Source organism: Coffea arabica, chromosome 7c (genome assembly GCF_036785885.1).
Source record: "Coffea arabica cultivar ET-39 chromosome 7c, Coffea Arabica ET-39 HiFi, whole genome shotgun sequence".
Lineage (NCBI taxonomy): Eukaryota > Viridiplantae > Streptophyta > Magnoliopsida > Gentianales > Rubiaceae > Coffea > Coffea arabica.
In genome coordinates, this window is record NC_092322.1 from 7786707 (window position 1) to 7804680 (window position 17974).

Genomic DNA, 17974 nt, shown 5'->3' on the forward strand with positions numbered 1-17974 from the left:
TCGAGTTGTGCCTTCTTTCCCTTTATTTCATTCAAATTCGCTTGCATCTCTCCGAAGTTTCACAACCCCCCCCCTCCCGGCCGCCGGGGGTACGGCGGCCAGAATGGAAGCCACATCGTTTGCGATTTAAAGCCGTGCTATCCAAGACGACACGGAAAACCGACAACAGGCGAGAGACAATGCCCACGCGTACACAAATTAAAAGGAAAATTCACGTTACGGGTCTCTGCTAGAAGTGAAATCTCCGAGATATCACATGAATAAGAAAAAAGTTACTTTCAACAATTATTGTTGGAAAAAAAAAAAAGAAAAAAGGGTTCTTACAAAGATTGTCCATCCTATGCTATACTCGTCAACCAAGTTAATATACAAAACCTCCCCAGATGTTTGAATGCCTGACTATAGTCAAAACCCAAAGAATGACTACATTCCACAACCCATATGTTGCAGCCAAATGATTCTCTTCATTGTCCAAGAACTAAAAAAACTCTTCACATCCCCAAAATTGTAAAAATTTTAATGCTTTTGACATGTGAAACGTGGATTCTGCATTGTACCTCCAACCAGTCAAACCTTAATTGCCTCGTATTTTTCACCCACTGCACCGCCTTTATCCTTCTGGAACTGGATGAAGCGTAGTGTGCTCGCAAAGAAAGCATCCGCGGTTGGATCTGGTGTTGCATTCTCACCTTGCATTTCATTTGTGATCAATTCAATCAAGCTCTGTACAGAAGCAACTGTAATCTGTGTGACCCCCTTCTCAAAAAAATAGAGATACCTGAGATTTTAATCCGGAAATTAAATAGGTAAGTCAACAGTAAAACATATTTATTCATTATTTATCCGCAATAAACCACAAATTAAATTTTAGACAGCGATAAAGAAATATTCACTTGTTCAGTATTTCAATGAACAGCGTGACAGATCCGCCACTGCCTCGAGTTGCATTCGCCATTTGTTGAGCGGCATTTGCAATTCTTAAAGCACGTTTTAAGCAAAGCAAGACCCTGGCAAGGAAGAAAACCAAGAAGGGAAATAACAATGAGGACAGGAAAGGCTGTCATCAATCAAACAACATTGTACGACTTATGAAACAAATCAATGCACTGGTGTCCACGAACAGTCAGTCAGCTCGTATACAGACATTTACACGTGAAATCTGGATTGTGATTCTAAATGATATTATTTCGACAATCAGAATGATGCAAAGCATAAATATGTGTGTGTGTGTGTGTGTAAAAGTAGGTGGCCTTATATTGATAATGAATATATTATGACTCACCTCTCCCCATCCTTGATGCTATCCTGATCATCAACCCAGAAAAGGTGTGAACAAGCATATACAGCTCTGCACTGATCAGGCTTCTTTAAAAGTTTCGCAGAATACTACACAGCAAATAGGGGTAATACAAGAATAAGATCCTCAACACAATTAACCATACTCTTCAATCCAATTACAAAAAAAAATATGTTACTAGTTACCCCAGTAGCCTTGTGTGTCAGCGTATCCCTGTTCTCAACGCCGAAGACGTGCATCCGCTGAAGAGTCCCAATTATTAAGTGTATTGCAGTTACTTGAGCCTTAGAATCCTACCGCATCATCCAAATCAAAGAAAGGAAGAGAATGAGCACAATTACTTGCACTATTAAAATTTAGCCCCAACAGTTTCAGGGTCACCTGAAAATAGGTTATATACAAGCCAAACAAGGTACACTAATATCCTTCTCTTTTAAGAAAATAATGAACTTTACCGAAATTTCTTCTTCATATAGTAGATAAGCTTGGGTGAAGAACTCATAGGCAACAGGTTCAAGATCAGAGTCATCAGCAGCCTGAGAATCAACAATGCATAAGCAGGTCAAATAAAGCACAATATTCCATCTCTACTGCCAAATGTCATTTAAGTATACCTCAGCACACTGCAAGTAAAGTCGCATAGCAACTTCAGGTACAGGAACACTGGACAGAGCTTCAATTATCTGAAGGAAAAGAACAGCAACTGCTTAGTGTATAAACAAGAACATTCAGATATATTACAGTTTGGCATATCCTGCAAACAGAGCTCCAAAGAGCACAGGCACAAGAAAAATGAAAAGGAGCTGGAAGACCCCCCCCCCCCAAATAAACCGAAAAAAAAAAAAAAAAAAAAGAGTTCATTGAAAAGAATTCAAGGAACTTGGACCACATAGATAAGATCAGGTAAATTCACTTCTAGACCAAAAACACAGAGGGGGTCTCTATAGCCAACATCTGGCTGTGTCCTTATGAAGGCTTATTGTAGCCTCACTGAGCATAACTACCTGGTTCAGTATTTGAAAGATTTTCTTAGGTGTAGCAGGTGTGTCTTCTTCAGCGACATTTTCATCCCGATTTTGCAGTCGTCTGATCAACTGCATTTTCCGAGCAATAAAACAGTTCAACAAGAAAATAAGTCAAGCCTACATAAGATTAAAGAAATGCAGCAAAGAATCTGAGTCTCATGATTTAGAATAAATCCCACATGTTCATTTAGTTAAAAACAGATACTAAACCAAATTCAAAATGGAGGTAAACATCCATGTATCACAGCCCCAGAATATGTCCTCACCCCTGACACCATCTTCCTTAATTCCTTGGAGTTCTCATTTGAAGTTAGGACTTTCACTGTTACAGTTTTCTTCCCCCCCCAACCAGTGCAATTATATTTATGAATGGTTGCAACATCTGTCTAATGAGTTATCCAAGTCAAGCGTGGAAAAGATAGATATCTTGATCTGCATATATTAAGAGGAAATCGAACTAATTTCATAAGTTAAGTTTAGCAATAAAAATCTTTATAATGGTAACCAATAACTGCCCACAACATGCAGAAACAGTACTTGGTACACACTTGTTCATTTAGTTTAGCTTCTCTAAGGAGTATAAAAAATACATCAGCAGAAGTCATGCCGACATCTGCAGACAGCCATTATCCCCCTCAATACCAATAAATTATCAGGAAAATTTCATCAAAAAGCTGTGAATCTTTATACCTTATCCAACACACAACACAGCCAATACATACCTTGAGAGCATTAAAGATTAGGGGAGGGACTGTAAAGGGAAGCCTCTTAGGTCCCCCAGCCAAAATATGCTTCTTCACAGTGCATATAATCTATAAAAATAACAAAATGTCAACATTACTAAGTATAAAATGCAACAAACGGTTGCTTCAAACTGCTAGATTAGCAACAGGGAAAAGAAAGTCTGCATCCTTCCATTCCCCTCCCCCTTTTATTTGGTATTTAAGGGGGGACAAAATTTGTCACCACGTAATTCTTTCAGAATCTAACATGATCCATTATATCAACATCCCAGTATCAAGACAAATAGAATTCATCTTTAGGGGGAAAAAAAGAAGAAGAATTCATCTTTAGAATGAAGACACGCCATAAACCAAATAAAAGCAGGACAAGCATTGTTGACTTGAACGGAAAATAAAACTTCAGCCCTCATTTTAAATCAAACAAAACAAAATAAAAGCAGTAGGACCGCATTCAACTGAACTTGACAAGAGTCAAATTTCCTATTACCTGAAATGGTATAGAGTCAGTTAAACTCAACACAGAATGACATGACACAAGGAATATAACAGGTACTGATGATTAAGGAAAGCCAAAATCCATAAATCCATTAATTACAAGAAAACGAGAGATAAAGGAAATGAGAGAATTGAAACCGCCCCCCCCCCCCCCAACCCAAAAAAAAAATCATCAGGGAAACAATATATATGTACCTTCATCAAGCCCAACTAAAGCCCATAATACTAGAGAACAAGCAAGTAGAAAGATACATATGTTGTTGGCACTGTGCACTCAAATTTTATAAGGCCAAACAGTTATCACCTTAAGCATTTCTTCTGGATCATCATTGTGAAGCATTTGAATAAGACGTGCAACGGAATTCTGCTCCTCATGAAAGTCTTCCTCATCAAGCTGAAATAGAGGGAATACGGGGATAATAAATTATATAACTGACCCACTGATCAGGAGTTTAAATCTAAATTACCTCAGATTGAAGATTCCCTTCTAAATCTTTAATGAGTCCCTTTATTAACTCAAACAGGGCCTCGACCTACAAGGAAATACTCCCAAGTTATCAACACATAACCTGAAAGGGCAGAATACCACATCTTCAGAAACATACCTTCTCAGAGTTAGAAATTAATGTCTTATTTTTCATGATACTTTGAATTATGACACTGGCCATCTCCTTCTTTGTTCCATTGTCTAAGTACTCCATCACATGGGGATAATTTGAAAGCTTCAATGCGATATCTATATCATTGTATTTCTGAAGCGGAGCACTTAGAAGTGCAACAACTTGTTTTCTTGATTTGCTATCTTCAAGCTTTCCTTTCCCAGAAAGTTTCGTCACACAAGCGCCCTGCAGGATAGTAGCACCACCCAGAAGCATAGCTGCTTCAGCAAGTATCACGCTTGGGAAGTTTCATATATGTCTGAAATGCTAATTACCAAATGGATAAACTAGCATAGTAAGACTTTTCTCAAGAAAACAAAAATCTACATCTTAAACCGTCCCTGAACAAGAAAGAGAATAAAAAAATGATCCCTCTTATAAGGCCATAATACAAATCAGTTTGGCAATGTTTTTCTTGTAACTAAATCAAATATACTTCTGAAGAATCAACTACATCTCTAGGCCACATGGCAAACCTGGCCTCCCTAATTTGCTAATCTTGAGTAACTTATGAAGCCTATCTTCATAGTTATGTATAATAAAATATCCATTGAAAGATGGTTGAGCCCAAAGATAGACAACTATAAACCCATTTCCGGAAAACAACACAAACATGTACTTACAACAGAAATTTAGAACACAATTCAAAAACCCATGTGTCTGCTCTACATTATAAACAGTTCTTTAGCTTATCTTACACCCATCTGTTCATGAAAAGATTGGACATGGGTTTTCAAAACCTTGATGTACAAACTTATGCAATCTACATAAAAAGTAACAATAAAACTCTAACGTAATATGCAAAGATGATTTACCAATATTTGATCCACAAAATCAAGACGATCTGGGTGCACTTGAAGCGTAAATGTCAAAAGAGACGAATACAAAGTTACAACTCCAATAACTGGCATGTCATCTTGCGCCTCAATCACCTGCATTATAAATGGTCATGAGATCAGATATTTCTGAAATAGTTTGGATATCCATCCTAATTGATTAATCAACAAGGAAAGAGAAACTGCTGACCCATTCTCAGGCATTAGCAGGAAGGGTTCATTTTTCCAAAGATAAGGAACTTATAGAGAAAGATTAACTCTATTCAGTAGCCTTTCTAATTGCACAAGCAGACAAAGGAACCTTTTCCTCCCACAATTCAACAAAGCAACCCCACTAAAGCAACAGCAAAAGAAAATGGAGAAGAAGAACTACAACATGTTAATCAGAACCCTCATTTTTGTAGAACAAGCAGAGAAAAGGTTTGAGTCGTTTGACAATTGCTACATTATGTTAACTTCAAAACTTGTAAAGGTCAACATGCTCAAAGCAAACAACTTTTGCAGATGCAAGGATTTTTGTTATCGTGTAGAACTTAAACAAAGATTATGAACAACTTTCATGGGGAACAGCGCATATTTACCTTGCCAATGGCATTACTCAGTTTCACAAAAGCTTCTACTTGGAAAAACTCAGGTAAAACCTGCAACATTAAATTTCTGGCAGTTATATAGATAAATGAATTTTAGGAAATTCCACAAACCAAAATCCACATTTAAGCACCACAAATTGACAGAAATATAGACTTTCAAATTACTTACTTCTGCACTTGAAGCAGCATAGTTTGACAGCCTATCCATTAGTCGAGAAAGCACTGTCTTGATGTCAACAGAAGGCTGAAAAGGATACATAAAACACGAGTGTCTTTAATGCTAGTAAACAGAGTGGTCGTATAGCACTTTGGCTTGAAAAATGTTCAGAGATCTGTCAAAAAGCATTGGAATAATAATACACATAGGAATGAATCCTTACAGTCATCCAAAAATATCCAATCTGTCCAATCTAACTCTATGCACTTAAACATTTCAAAAATCCATAGATTCTCCTAAACGAGAAGCAAAATCAACCTGAAGCTGTGGGAAAGCACCCAGTAGAGTTTCAAGTGTCTGCAAGTGATATTCATCAGGGAATACTTGGATTATGCAATCCATCAAGTAGCATTGTGCAATCTCATCCTTGCAGTTGACTACCTGGAAGTAACAATAAAGGCACCCTAGCATTATACTTACACTGAGAATCCAGAAAACTTGAAAACAAACTTGAGGAAAACCAATAATACCTGCTCCAAGACCCTGGTAAGAACAGTCTCTCGGTACATATCAAGGTCAACACCCTCAATCTGGCTGAGAACATGTAGGTTCTTCCCCACCTAGTAAAGATCACAGGAGAACTCTTGCGTGAGTGAATATAATCATTGTTCATCTGAAATGACTGGTAGACCCTATCTTGGATTACAGATTATTACAAGATCACGAAGCTCGCTCCTCTCTTTTTCACGTTTCTCCTTCTCCCGAGCAGGTCCCTGCAGACCATAAAGCCCGATTGCAATCCTCAACTCATGATCAGCAAAGAGTATGAATCATTGACAAGCAATTAAACACCTGCATGATGACAAACCATGCTCTCATGATTTACTTTTTGCCCTCGAGACACGCTAGCAGGCATGGCGCATGTCTAAGCATGAGAGCAGGTAACAGAGTCCACAAAACTGTCAACCAACCTGATGTTGCATTCGAACCCAAAGTTTATTCATCTCTGTGAAATTTTGGAGTACAAACTCCACAGCATCCGAGACTGTCTCAGCATCCCTATAAATTAAAGCGGGAATAAACAAAAGAGAGATTAAAAAGTGTACAAACACTCTTATAGAAAGAAAAAAATGGAAAAACAAAGGATACAATGAAGAGAAAACAGTGAAAACAGACAGCTTTATCAGGGTTTATTGTATCCTACATGCATTACCAAAATTAATTTACTCTTCTTGATTCCCTTATGGACAGAGACACTTATTAAATCCTCACAGATAGAGCTGTCAAACAAAAATTAGCAATAATATACACAGATTTAGGTGCTTACCCTTCATACTCAGAACCCAGATCAGGTAATTTATCCCTACTGACTTGAGAAAGGTAACTCCTTAGAAAGAGCCCACGTAAAGGATGTTGTATGCCACGGCACATCTCCACAAGATCTTTAAGAATATCCTTTGCGGGAGCTTCCTTGGATTTTATGTACACAGACCCAACAGTACAAAGGAGATACCTGAATAAAAGAAAGAAGAATCTGAAATTAATGCTGCAGGTTGCAACTAAAAGCCCAAGAAATGAGAATTGCACATCCACCATGTGCTCCATGGTAGATTTATTTTTGTCGAATAGTATATATTAGGTTGGTGGATATTATAACCAAAAGAACACCAACACATTGTCATGAAAGTTATTTAACTTCTCTTCCCTCCATCCCTCTCCTCAAGAGGTCAGAGTGGGGGGATTTTGGTGATTGAAGCGTGCAGACTAACTTTAGCTACAAGCATCAACTTAATAAAGAGGAACACGAAAAAAAGTCAAACTCATTCATTGCCAAACTTTAGGCAACACTGAGCTAGATGGTGGTGGAGAAAGCTGATGACCTAAAATTCAAACGTGGCACAACAGTGCTTAACTATAAAAGTGCAAAAACCTATATCCCACCCAATTTTGAAGGTTCTAAACTTGCCCTTGGCCATAATTTTCCAGACAGGTATATTCTTATCTCCAGAAGCACTACATATGAACAGACGTCAATCAAGAAATGCTAATCTCAAAGACTTGGCTGCTCTAGTTCAAGGCAATCGTGTAGCAATCATGGCTCTCATTTATACTAGTCTCACTGGTCTATTATACACACACTGACAGTCTTCCTCGTGACATAAATCATAGACAGTAAGTTGTAATTACACATTTAGATTAAGTGCATATTCAACCCAAATTACATGCATACAAGCACTTTAATAATTACTCGGAAGAGGTATAAGTATATCCTACTATTAGGTCCTATCTTCAGAAATAAAAGTCGGATGCAAATCTTCCATTCTTTTAAACTGTAAATTTTCTGACTTCCAATTTAAGAAAACGGTAACATCTACAAAGAGAATCCTACTCACAGCCTGGGCAATATGTTGCCAGCATGCTGCACCAGCTCATACAATTCAACTATTGAGCAACCACGCTTGGTCTCCTCCTTGAAAAAAATCTCTAGCTTCCTTAATTCATCAAATGCTCGCATATCTAAAAGCAAAATAAAATTCCCAGACTTATCAGTTGTCAAAAAGCCAATATATGAACGAACACTTGCTTAATAACACCGACCCCCATCCCCAAAAAAATAGACAATAAGTGAACCAAACAAATAAATTTCTACAATAAATGAACCAAATAAATATCTCAGTCTCAAAATGCAAGATCCGATCAGTAAAACATACATAATTCGTAATATTTCTGAGGAGAAAGCCTCGAAGTCCGAAGTTCCGAAAGCATCTGAGCTGAGTACTTGAGCGCATCCTTCAAATTATTCGAATCCTTTTTGCAATCCGATCCAAACAACTCCAATTAGGGTTTACGTTGAACGACTTCATTGACCGACTTTCATGCTCCCAAAAGAAAAACAAAAAGAAAAAACGTATTACCAGAGCTCGATGCATAAAAAAGGCGTTTTGCTGCAGGCCGGTGATGCCGGCGGCCAACCATTTTTCTTCGTCTTCGACTCCGTTATGATGCATCACGATCCTCTTTCGCCCTCTCCTGTTTCTGTCTATTGTTATTAACTTTACTAATTACCAGTAGCACCAAAGAGGAGCTGTTCTCGTAAACGACGACGAATTATGGTCACGTTTTGACTCTCTCTCTCTCTCTCTCTCTCTCTATCACAGGCTTGGAGCAACTGCCAGTCAGCGCCCTTTTTCTTTTTGTTGGATTGGATTATTTGAAAGAACCCAAATCCAAATTGGTCCTTTCTAAAGTGGAAGGGGCCGGAGGGCAATTTGTTAAAAATTGGCTTCTTTAGTGGAATTCTTCAAAGAACCTAATTTTAATCTTTGGCCCTCGAACTTAACAACTTGATGGTTAATAGAGTAAATTAAATTCGTGAAATTACCAATTTAATCCATAACAATTTTTCGATCTTTGACTCAAAGGATGCATTCATGCATCTTAACTCGGAGCGCAAACGAACCGAATCGAGTCGCTTGCATCACAATATTTTTATTTTGTTATAATGCATCGGATTAACTTTTGTTATTTTTTAGACTCGATTCTACACTAATTCTGAATTTTGTGAAACTTAAATGGGAATCTAAAAATAACGAGTATCTAGTTTCTGCGCTAAATCGAATGTTTTTCCAACTTGATACATAATTCGAATTCCAAGAGTTTGTAATAACAAGTCAAGGCAAAACCTTATTAAGTAGGAAGAAACAAAAGAGGGAAAAAATTCAGGTTACCGCATATGACTCCCTCACACCCATTGCCAAACTGCTAAAATATGCAACAGCAAAATTAGATGTACAAGTATTGGGAAATTTCCACCGTTGTTTGTAGAAGTTAGTTGTAATTATGGTTCAATCTTTGATTATATTTTTGGTCGATTAATGTTCGAGAGAAAAGATGGGGCGTCTTTAGAAAAATGTGTTAGAAAAGCCACTTTATTGCAAATCATCACCTAACTAATACAAAGAAGCTGACTTGACTGTCCTCTCATTTGGTTATACAGCATAAAGATGCATCCGGTGTCGTGCTGCCCAAGAAGATGCCCAAGAAGAAATTATGATGGAGATAAGAGACAAAGATGTTGATGGGCGTAAGACTTCAGATTTGTACTGGAGTGACATAGCGGCAGCTCTTAAAACATCACAATCTGAGCCTGCTGTAGAGAAAAGCCTCAACTTAGGAATGGAAGAAAATGTCAGAGATCGTTCACATTCTAGTAAAAGGAAAAAGGTTACCCAGCTGGCATCCTGTACGACAGACAAACAGGAAAGCATATCCGTCACAAATGCTGCATCTGAACAACTCAAGGATGACCAACCGGTCACCAGTCTGGGCAGTAAGAAACGGAAGAAAAGGCGAGAAAGGACTTCATTAGTACCTTCTGATGAAGCTGCTATTCCTGAGTCTACTCCCATACAGGACATTGAGAAAGAGAAAATTGTCAAGGGAAATTTGGAAACTGGCTGCAAGAATGTGGATAAGTCATGTGATTTGACGATAATTCCTGGAGAGGGAGTTCAGCCTGAAACCTTTCACAGACCTTCTATTCTCTCTCAGAAAGGAAGCAGTTCTGATATTAAGGATAGAACTCTTAAAACCCATGCAATTGCATGTAAATATACACACACGCGATGGATGGATACTAACTAGTTTACATTACGGAACAAGCATTAGGATTGTCATCACTAAACGCAGTCATATACTTGACTTCAGTGGAACTGGCACGAGCAAGGCTAGAAATCTGAGGATTATCCACCGCGTTCCGGACGTAACCAGCCGGAGCCTTTCTGTCATAAACCCCAGGAGCATAGGGATGCTCGACGACCTCTTGGGGGATGTAAGGCCAGAACTGAGCTTTCTTCCCGGTTCGATGTCTCACCCGTCGCAACACCTTATCCGGATCCACATGCCCGATTACTCTCAACCTGTGCTTCTTCGGATCAACCTCCACCTCTGAAACCCCTCTCATGTGTTCCACCGACTTCCTCACTCTTCTTTCGCACCCCTCACAGTCAATCTTCACTCTTATATCCACCGTCTGATGAACCAAAAAAAAAAAAAAAACCAAGTATTATTATTATTTGCATGAGAAACCAACGTCTAATAACTGCTTTTTGGAAAAATTTATTGATTGGTTACGTACCTGAAGGGGCCTTTTCTTCAGTTTCTTGAGCTTTCTCCTCTCACCCCAAGTGTTGTGCCATTCAAACCTATCTGAGAGGTAGTCTAAAAAACCCATTTCTTGAAAACTCTTTTCTTGGCTTTTTGACGTTGTGCGATAAGGTTCGAGCTAGAAGCAGTATGCAGCCGGAAAGTACCAGAGAATCGCCTTTGGTGGCAGTCCCAGCACATTAGCACCGGGACTATATATAGCAGTAGTAGAGAGTAGAGGCTAAGAGACAGGAGAGGCAGCAAATGTCGACTTTGACCGGTTGCCATAAGGTCGGCAACAGGGGAGCCCGCAAGTGACACACACGTGGAGGACTTGTTTTGAGCCATGTGTCCTCGGACCACGTCGGCACCCAGGGACCCCACGCTATCATAACCTTCGATGAAATTTCTACCCTTATCAATTAATTTCTGGAGTCTGCAGTTGATTTGATCGCAGGGAGCCTCGAACTTGTGGTCATTTTTTGAAGTTAATCTGATGGCGTAAGTGGTTGCCTTCAATCATCATGATTATATACCTAGTTGGAGTGGCTTCCGTGGCCGGTGATTAATGCTCTAACTGGGCATTAGGGGGCTACTAGTAGAATCAGACGGTTGATGCCTGAGCAGTGTTTCCTCATCCCATTTGTCCGGATGCAATAAAGTTAATCGGATATGTTTGATCAAAAGATGCTAGCTAGAATCGAATACTCTAATCTTCTTCTAATAACATGCTGATAGTGGTTAAGCTTCAATCAATGCGGAAATAATGAGTTTATGTGATATAATGATCAGTAATATTTTTCTGTGATGTGATGTATGTAAGATAAAGATGTGATTAAAAAACATGTTTCTAAATAACGTAAAAAATTTTCTGCAAAAAAAAAAAAAAAAAAAAATCAGAACAAGATTTTTCTTGTTCACCTCTGAAGCCTTGAGCTAGAATTACTGCTGAAAATGAAAAATGTGTTATTATTCTTGCAGGATATACCACGTATGTGAGATGAGAATTCTTTCGTCCATCTCATGATTGATTAGTGGTTAATAAAGATTCCTACAAAATTTCATTTGCGGAGTTAGGTAGGCGTTTGGTGCACATCCACGCATCGTCGGACATCATTAACAAGAAACTTTAGTACTCCCTCCCCTTTTTTATAACTGGCGTTTAAGATTTTGCACAGCAATTAAGAAAAAATTTTCATTGTTTAAATCTGTACACTACTTTCCTTTTATACCCTCATTAATTGTCCAATTTACCCATATTTTCTCTCATTAGAGTACTAAATTGTGCTGTTTTACTATGGTTGTTACAAAGAGAGAAGCAATAATTACTAGGATTAATAATTAAGAACCCTGTATTGAAAAAAAGAGATAAAAGGATAAAATTGTGAACAAATAATTAATATTATATAGGGATAATAAAACGACAGATAAAAGTACACCAGAGCGAATTTCTTAAACGTCAGTTATAAAAAATGGGAGGGAGTAGTAAATAATAATGGTCTGTGGAAGTGTGGGATAATGAGAACTTTGAAAAGGAATTATCACTTGTCGACACTGAAAAGATGTCTTAAAGTATCGATTTTGTGACGTAGTGCGTTTGTAAATATGCACACATTAATCCTTAATTATTAAGGTTGAAATCGGGGGCAACTGCGTATTTATTTATTTTTTGATACTTTAAGTAAAATTAAATTGAACGAAGACATCCGTGTGAACGAGTAATTAAAACATATTTTAGCTATACCCTCTTCAAGTTACAGGTCTCGAACTTGTAACACGCGTACAACGCATAAAAATATAGAATTGGTTCGATAGTGGATTATTTACAAAAAATTTAATTGCTTATATCATCAGTAGCGGGGTCGTTATCTCTTAGTAGCGGGGCACCCTGTGGGGTTAGTATCCCACATCGCTTGGGGGGGTTTGGGGGATTTGGTAGTTAAGTACTCAGGAGCACTTCAAAAGTTGCCGGCTTTTGAAGTGTCTTCTGGGGTTTCATTTATCTGTCGAAATTCTCAGGTTTCTGAGAGTACGAAGGGGCTTATATCATCAGTACTTTGCTAGGAACCAAAAAGGGAAATCAACAAATGAAGCCAACATCGGGGTTGGGGGTTGGGGGTTGGGTTAGTTGGGTAGATAAGTCCCTAGGAGGCCCTCAAGAGTTGCCGGCTTTTGAGGGTTCTTCTGGGATTAGGTTTATTAAATTCAACAAAAGTCAATTTGCAATTGTTGATAAAAGACAAATGAAGCCAAAATAATTATAGTAAAGGTTAATTACACTTTGCACCGTTAAAATATATCCAAATCATCATTTTGGTCTTCAAACTTAGGAAATGAGACATTTTAGTTCATCAAATATAAAATTTATCTCATCTGAGTGTCTAAAGTATAAAATTTGTCCACGTTATTCCTTCAAGTATGAAATTTTTGTTCAACTTTAGTCCCTTACATATAAATTTGTCTCGTTTAAGTTTAGAACTCATTTTTTCACAAAAAAAAAATGTATAGAACTCATATATAAATTTGTCCCACTTTAGTATAGAACTTGTTCCACTTCTATTACCGATTTCACTTAAGTGGCCTTGTTTGAATTGCATTTTTCTGAAATTTTTTATAAAAAAAATACTATAATGATTTGATATTTATGAGATAAAAAAATAATTAAAAAATATATTCACGAAAGACGTGTTTAAAAATTTGCGGTCCAAAAATATTTCGAGGACTAATGTGCTCCGTTTTGAAATTTAAGAACCAAACTAGGATCCGTATATAATTAATTCAAGGGTACAAATGGTTATTCGGTCCAATAGTAACGAATTAGGACCCGACGCCAAGATCTACGATCCAAAATCCAACCACGCACACAAGAAGGAACAATAACGGCCATTGGCGGGTAAGGAAGGAACCGTCAAGCGCGTATCAAACATCTTTTGACTTTCCCCGCCCCCGTTCCTGCTTCCTTGCCTTCCACTCTGTATCTTCTGCCACTTTCCATCCATCCTTCGCCAAATCTCCATTCTCCATTAAAACCCGACCCAAAAAAGCATAAGGGAAAAGAAAAATCTTTATCTTCTCCGTCTGGCCGGTCGATTTTCCGATCGAAATTCTGGTACTAATTATACAACAAAGCGACATGAGCTCGTCGTATTACCAGTATTATCAACCCGACTTCCAGAGCCCTAACCCTAATCCCGGCCCCAACCCCAACGTCCCCGTGGATTCTCAGTTTATTCCTACCCCGACAATCCCCTCCTACGCCTACGCCTCTGCCCCGCCGGTTTCCTCCAATTATTCGCCCTCCGCCGATTTCTCCGCCAGTAATTATTCCTCCTCCACTTACCCTCCCCATTCCCGGAGTTCTGATCCTGCCCCTTCTTATTCTATAAGCCCTAGCCCTGCCGCCTCTCAGCCCTCCAATCTACCTTCCTACTCTTTCCCTCATCTGGAAACTTCCTATTATCCGTACGATCAGAATCCTGGAGCTGCTGCTGCATCTGCTGCTGTTAGTTACGATTATCCCAATTCAAATCCTAGTTATAGCCCGTCGTATCCTTATTCATCGGCCTCTTATGATGGTTCTTCGCAGAATTACGACAATTCATTCGGGAATAATGTTAGTCATGGGGGATATGGTGATCAGGGGATGTATGATGCTGGGGTTTATAAATATAATGGGGGAAATTCAGAGCCCTATGGTGCTAAAGGGACCCGGTCTCGACTCGAGAGTGGTGGAGTGCTGTTTGATGATTATGGGAGGCCCATTAATGTTCCCGGTGGGAAGGAGCAGAATGGGTCTGGAAGCTTTCCTAAGATTGTGAAGGCAGCTCCAAAGCCTGAGGAGCTGCATGATACTAGGGGCAGCGTGCAGAAATACCGAGTCAGGCTCTTATCCGAAGGTGCAAGTCAGTCTGACATGGATGTGCTCTGCCAGGTTTGTGATATGTCATTATATTGTTAAATTTAGGAGGGATTGAGCATGAAATTATTTTGATTTTTCTTAGTTTGCTTTATAAGAAAGATGTGATTTTTAGATCTTTTCCGGCGTTCTGTTGTTGCTGAATTACTAGGCATAATAATTGTGTTACAGATTGGTTTAGATGGAATTCGTATACTTGATCCAGCGACTAGTCGGACATTAAAGATATACCCACTTGAGGGTGTCACCAGATGGGATGTAAGTCAGCAACTATTTCCATATCTAAGCTCGTTGTCTTGTTTAATTTGCTAAATAGTTTATGGAAAATTATTTTGCGCTCTCTTTCTAGGTGTTGGACTCGTATATATTTGCATTTTGGGCTAAAAGTTCTGTTGACATTGAACCAAGACGCATCAGGCTGAAATCGAATAGCTATACAACAAACAATATTTTGGACACGGTGGCAGCAGCAAGCATTCAGGTTAAAGATCTCCACTGTGGCATTTTTCTTTGGTGAATTTGTATCTTACGTACAAGCATGTAGCTTTTCTGCGTGCACATTTTTTCTTTTTTGCACGGTGTGACTGGCATAAATTCCAACTAGGCCTTGGTTTCTGCCATCTGAATATAGTCATCCCATGATTGCTATTCTTGCAATTTACTCGGGTACATATTCTGATACCTCATCCCATGCAAGTAGGTCAAGGAAATGGGCGGAACAACTAAACCTTCAGATGCAGTGAAGGATGCCGACCAACCTGCAGAAAGGAAGAAAGCATTTATTGATTGGATGAACTTGATGAAGCTGGGACATGAAGAGAAGGATCACTGGGTTAGAACTGATTATTATACTATTTTATTAGTCAAATTTTCGTACTTTGTTTGTGAAGAATTTGTCATAACAGAATTCTTATTTCTTTGTGTTTGATTTCTTTGCTCTGTTTGTCCCCATTAGGTTCCTGATGAAGCAGTTAACAAATGTACCGCGTGTTCATCAATTTTCAATGCTTTTAACCGGAAGGTGTGCCCTGCAAAATAAACAATCATTATATAACACAGAATTGGATGTTTAAAACAATTTCGTAATTGATTGTTGAACCTCATGCTTCATTCTTGTCCATTTCAGCATCATTGTAGGAATTGTGGGGATATTTTTTGTGACAAGTGCACACAAGGTAGAATTGCCCTTACTGCTGATGAGAATGCTCAACCAGTTCGTGTTTGTGACCGATGCTTGGTATGAACTTGGTATCTGTAATTATTATTTATGCTTTTGTAAGGAGAGTGATACATTTGAAACTTATAATTCAATTTGATTGTATGGTAACTGGCTTCCTATTGACGTGCTCTCTTGACTTTCATCTTTGCAGGCAGAAGTTACTCAGAGGCTGAGTAACACAAGGGAAGCAGCTGCCAGATTCGTTGGAGCTCAGAGTCACGAGGAGCTTGTGAGAAAACTCAAGGTAACTGCTCTACATAAACTAGATTTCTGTAACACAGTCTACTGATATGCTGTTCAGGATGCTGCAATTTAGCTAAATTAGAAGTGACTTTTTATTTTGAGGATGATATGAGAGCGCTTGAGTTCATGCTGTTTAGTTCAGTAGCAGTTCATGAATTTAAAGTTCGGATTAGCCTGCACACAGAGTTGCAAACTATGTATTCTTTGGCTTTTTTTTTTGCTTTTGAAATGATTTGTCTTCAGAGAAAAGGTGCTACACATGAAAATGCCTGGTTTAAGGTTAAAGTCTTTGAATGTTGAATTCATTCTTTCAGTCAAATAATTAGTGTTTTGCCCCATGCAATCTCAAGCATTTTGCATAGGATCTCATTTGTCTCCAATTTTCTCCTGTATGAGCTTTTCATGCTTGCCTTTCCAAGGATTCTTATGAGAATGAATTGTAATATTGCAAATGTATTTCATGTGTACTTGAATCATCACGGATTGTACTGCTTATGCTAATCTTGTTAAAACAATTTCAGATTCTTACTTTGAATTAGAAGACACATTATAGCATGTCACACATCAAATTTCTGGTGACATACATGCCGTTTATGTTTTTGTATTATTTGATTGTGTTACAGGAGGAGATGGACAAAAATCGCAAGACATCATCAGGTAGTCACTCTTAGCTTAGATTGGGCTCTTATTGCCTCTTTGTTATAAAAGAAAAAGAAATGTTCGAAGAAGAATTGAACTTGTCGAACATTGAGCACCCTAAACTTTAGCTAAAGCTCTAGTTTCTGCAGATGTAGCTTCTGATGGATTTGGAACACGGACGAGAGAGGTTGCATGTCCAACTTGCACAGTCCACTTACAGGTTTGAAGCATGGCCTTCTTCGTCTTGTTAAGCTTTAAAGTATTTTCGCAATTGATGAGATGAACAATTATTTATGACTTAAATTCTTTGCAGGTTCAGGTTCCGGCCTCTGGTTCTGAGACCATTGAATGCAGTGTTTGCCAGCACCCTTTTCTTGTGGGCGCTCATTGATCAGTAGCAGCATGTTGTCACTCTGGGCTTGTACAAAATCCGCGCACAATTAACCATTTACAAATTTGTATTTATTACTTTCATCTGGAGAGATATGTTTAAATTCTGTTGTTCGTATGTCTGTTGGATTCTGTTTGTGTAAGCATTTTTTATACGGAATCCTGACTATGTAATATTCTGAATAAACATTTCTGTTTCACTGTTTGTGGATACAGTTTTAAAAAATGGTACAGCGTAAGGCATTTTAATTGCTGGCGATTCACGTTATCTGTCCTGCTAATTGCTTGTTCAATCGATTATGATTATGAAACTTCGGTGATCAAATTCTGCTGCAGCTTATGAGTAATTTAGATTAATACAAATAATGCTACACTATGTTTGGACTGTCTTTCAAATAATATTTCGTTTGCATTATAAATATATTTTTTAATTTATTTTTATATATTTTTAATTATTTTTTATCTCACATATATCACAAAAAATGTTACCGTTACCGTTGTTATTTCAAATAATATTCTGTCCAAACACAGTCACGTACAATTTCTCATATTACCCGCGGCTGATCCTTCCCTTAGTAGCCTTTCCTCTCTGCCTCTGCCCGTCAGAATAAATGAAAAAT

General features: G+C 38.3%; 3 protein-coding genes across 6 annotated transcripts; 1 reads left to right on the forward strand and 2 right to left on the reverse strand.

Moving 5' to 3' along the window:
* Nucleotides 1-230: 230 nt before the first annotated feature.
* LOC113701112 (vacuolar protein sorting-associated protein 35A-like) lies at nt 231-8958 on the reverse strand. 2 transcript variants are annotated; one of them, XM_027221621.2, is made up of 22 exons: nt 8718-8958; nt 8514-8610; nt 8196-8319; nt 7130-7315; nt 6774-6861; nt 6519-6575; nt 6333-6422; nt 6121-6243; nt 5815-5889; nt 5637-5696; nt 5035-5151; nt 4166-4405; nt 4028-4093; nt 3865-3954; nt 3045-3134; nt 2302-2391; nt 1912-1980; nt 1753-1833; nt 1483-1590; nt 1283-1386; nt 894-1007; nt 231-778 (listed from the first exon to the last, which is right to left on the reverse strand). In XM_027221621.2, exons 1-22 carry the CDS (start codon nt 8808-8810, stop codon nt 568-570), a joined length of 2373 nt encoding a protein of 790 aa, XP_027077422.1. In that variant the 5' UTR covers nt 8811-8958; the 3' UTR covers nt 231-567. The 2 variants fall into 2 exon arrangements, with proteins under 2 accessions (XP_027077422.1, XP_071913633.1); XM_072057532.1 differs by lacking the exons at nt 8196-8319; nt 8718-8958.
* A 757-nt stretch (nt 8959-9715) lies between these two features.
* Nucleotides 9716-11148, reverse strand: LOC113701113 (heavy metal-associated isoprenylated plant protein 27-like). Of its 3 annotated transcripts, none has more exons than XR_003450824.2 (3): nt 10940-11148; nt 10175-10834; nt 9716-9949 (listed from the first exon to the last, which is right to left on the reverse strand). XR_003450824.2 is itself a non-coding variant. In XM_027217815.2 (2 exons), exons 1-2 carry the CDS (start codon nt 11033-11035, stop codon nt 10448-10450), a joined length of 483 nt encoding a protein of 160 aa, XP_027073616.1. In that variant the 5' UTR covers nt 11036-11148; the 3' UTR covers nt 9716-10447. The 3 variants fall into 3 exon arrangements, 1 of the variants encoding a protein (XP_027073616.1); XR_003450821.2 differs by having other exon boundaries at nt 10032-10834; XM_027217815.2 differs by having other exon boundaries at nt 9716-10834.
* Nucleotides 11149-13889: 2741 nt separating this feature from the next.
* LOC113699198 (protein FREE1-like) lies at nt 13890-17603 on the forward strand. The gene is made up of 10 exons (XM_027219380.2): nt 13890-14878; nt 15035-15121; nt 15213-15344; nt 15564-15695; nt 15819-15884; nt 15990-16100; nt 16234-16326; nt 16949-16982; nt 17114-17184; nt 17278-17603. The coding sequence occupies exons 1-10, from the start codon at nt 14081-14083 to the stop codon at nt 17353-17355; spliced, it is 1602 nt and encodes a 533-aa protein (XP_027075181.1). The 5' UTR covers nt 13890-14080; the 3' UTR covers nt 17356-17603.
* Nucleotides 17604-17974: the final 371 nt, after the last annotated feature.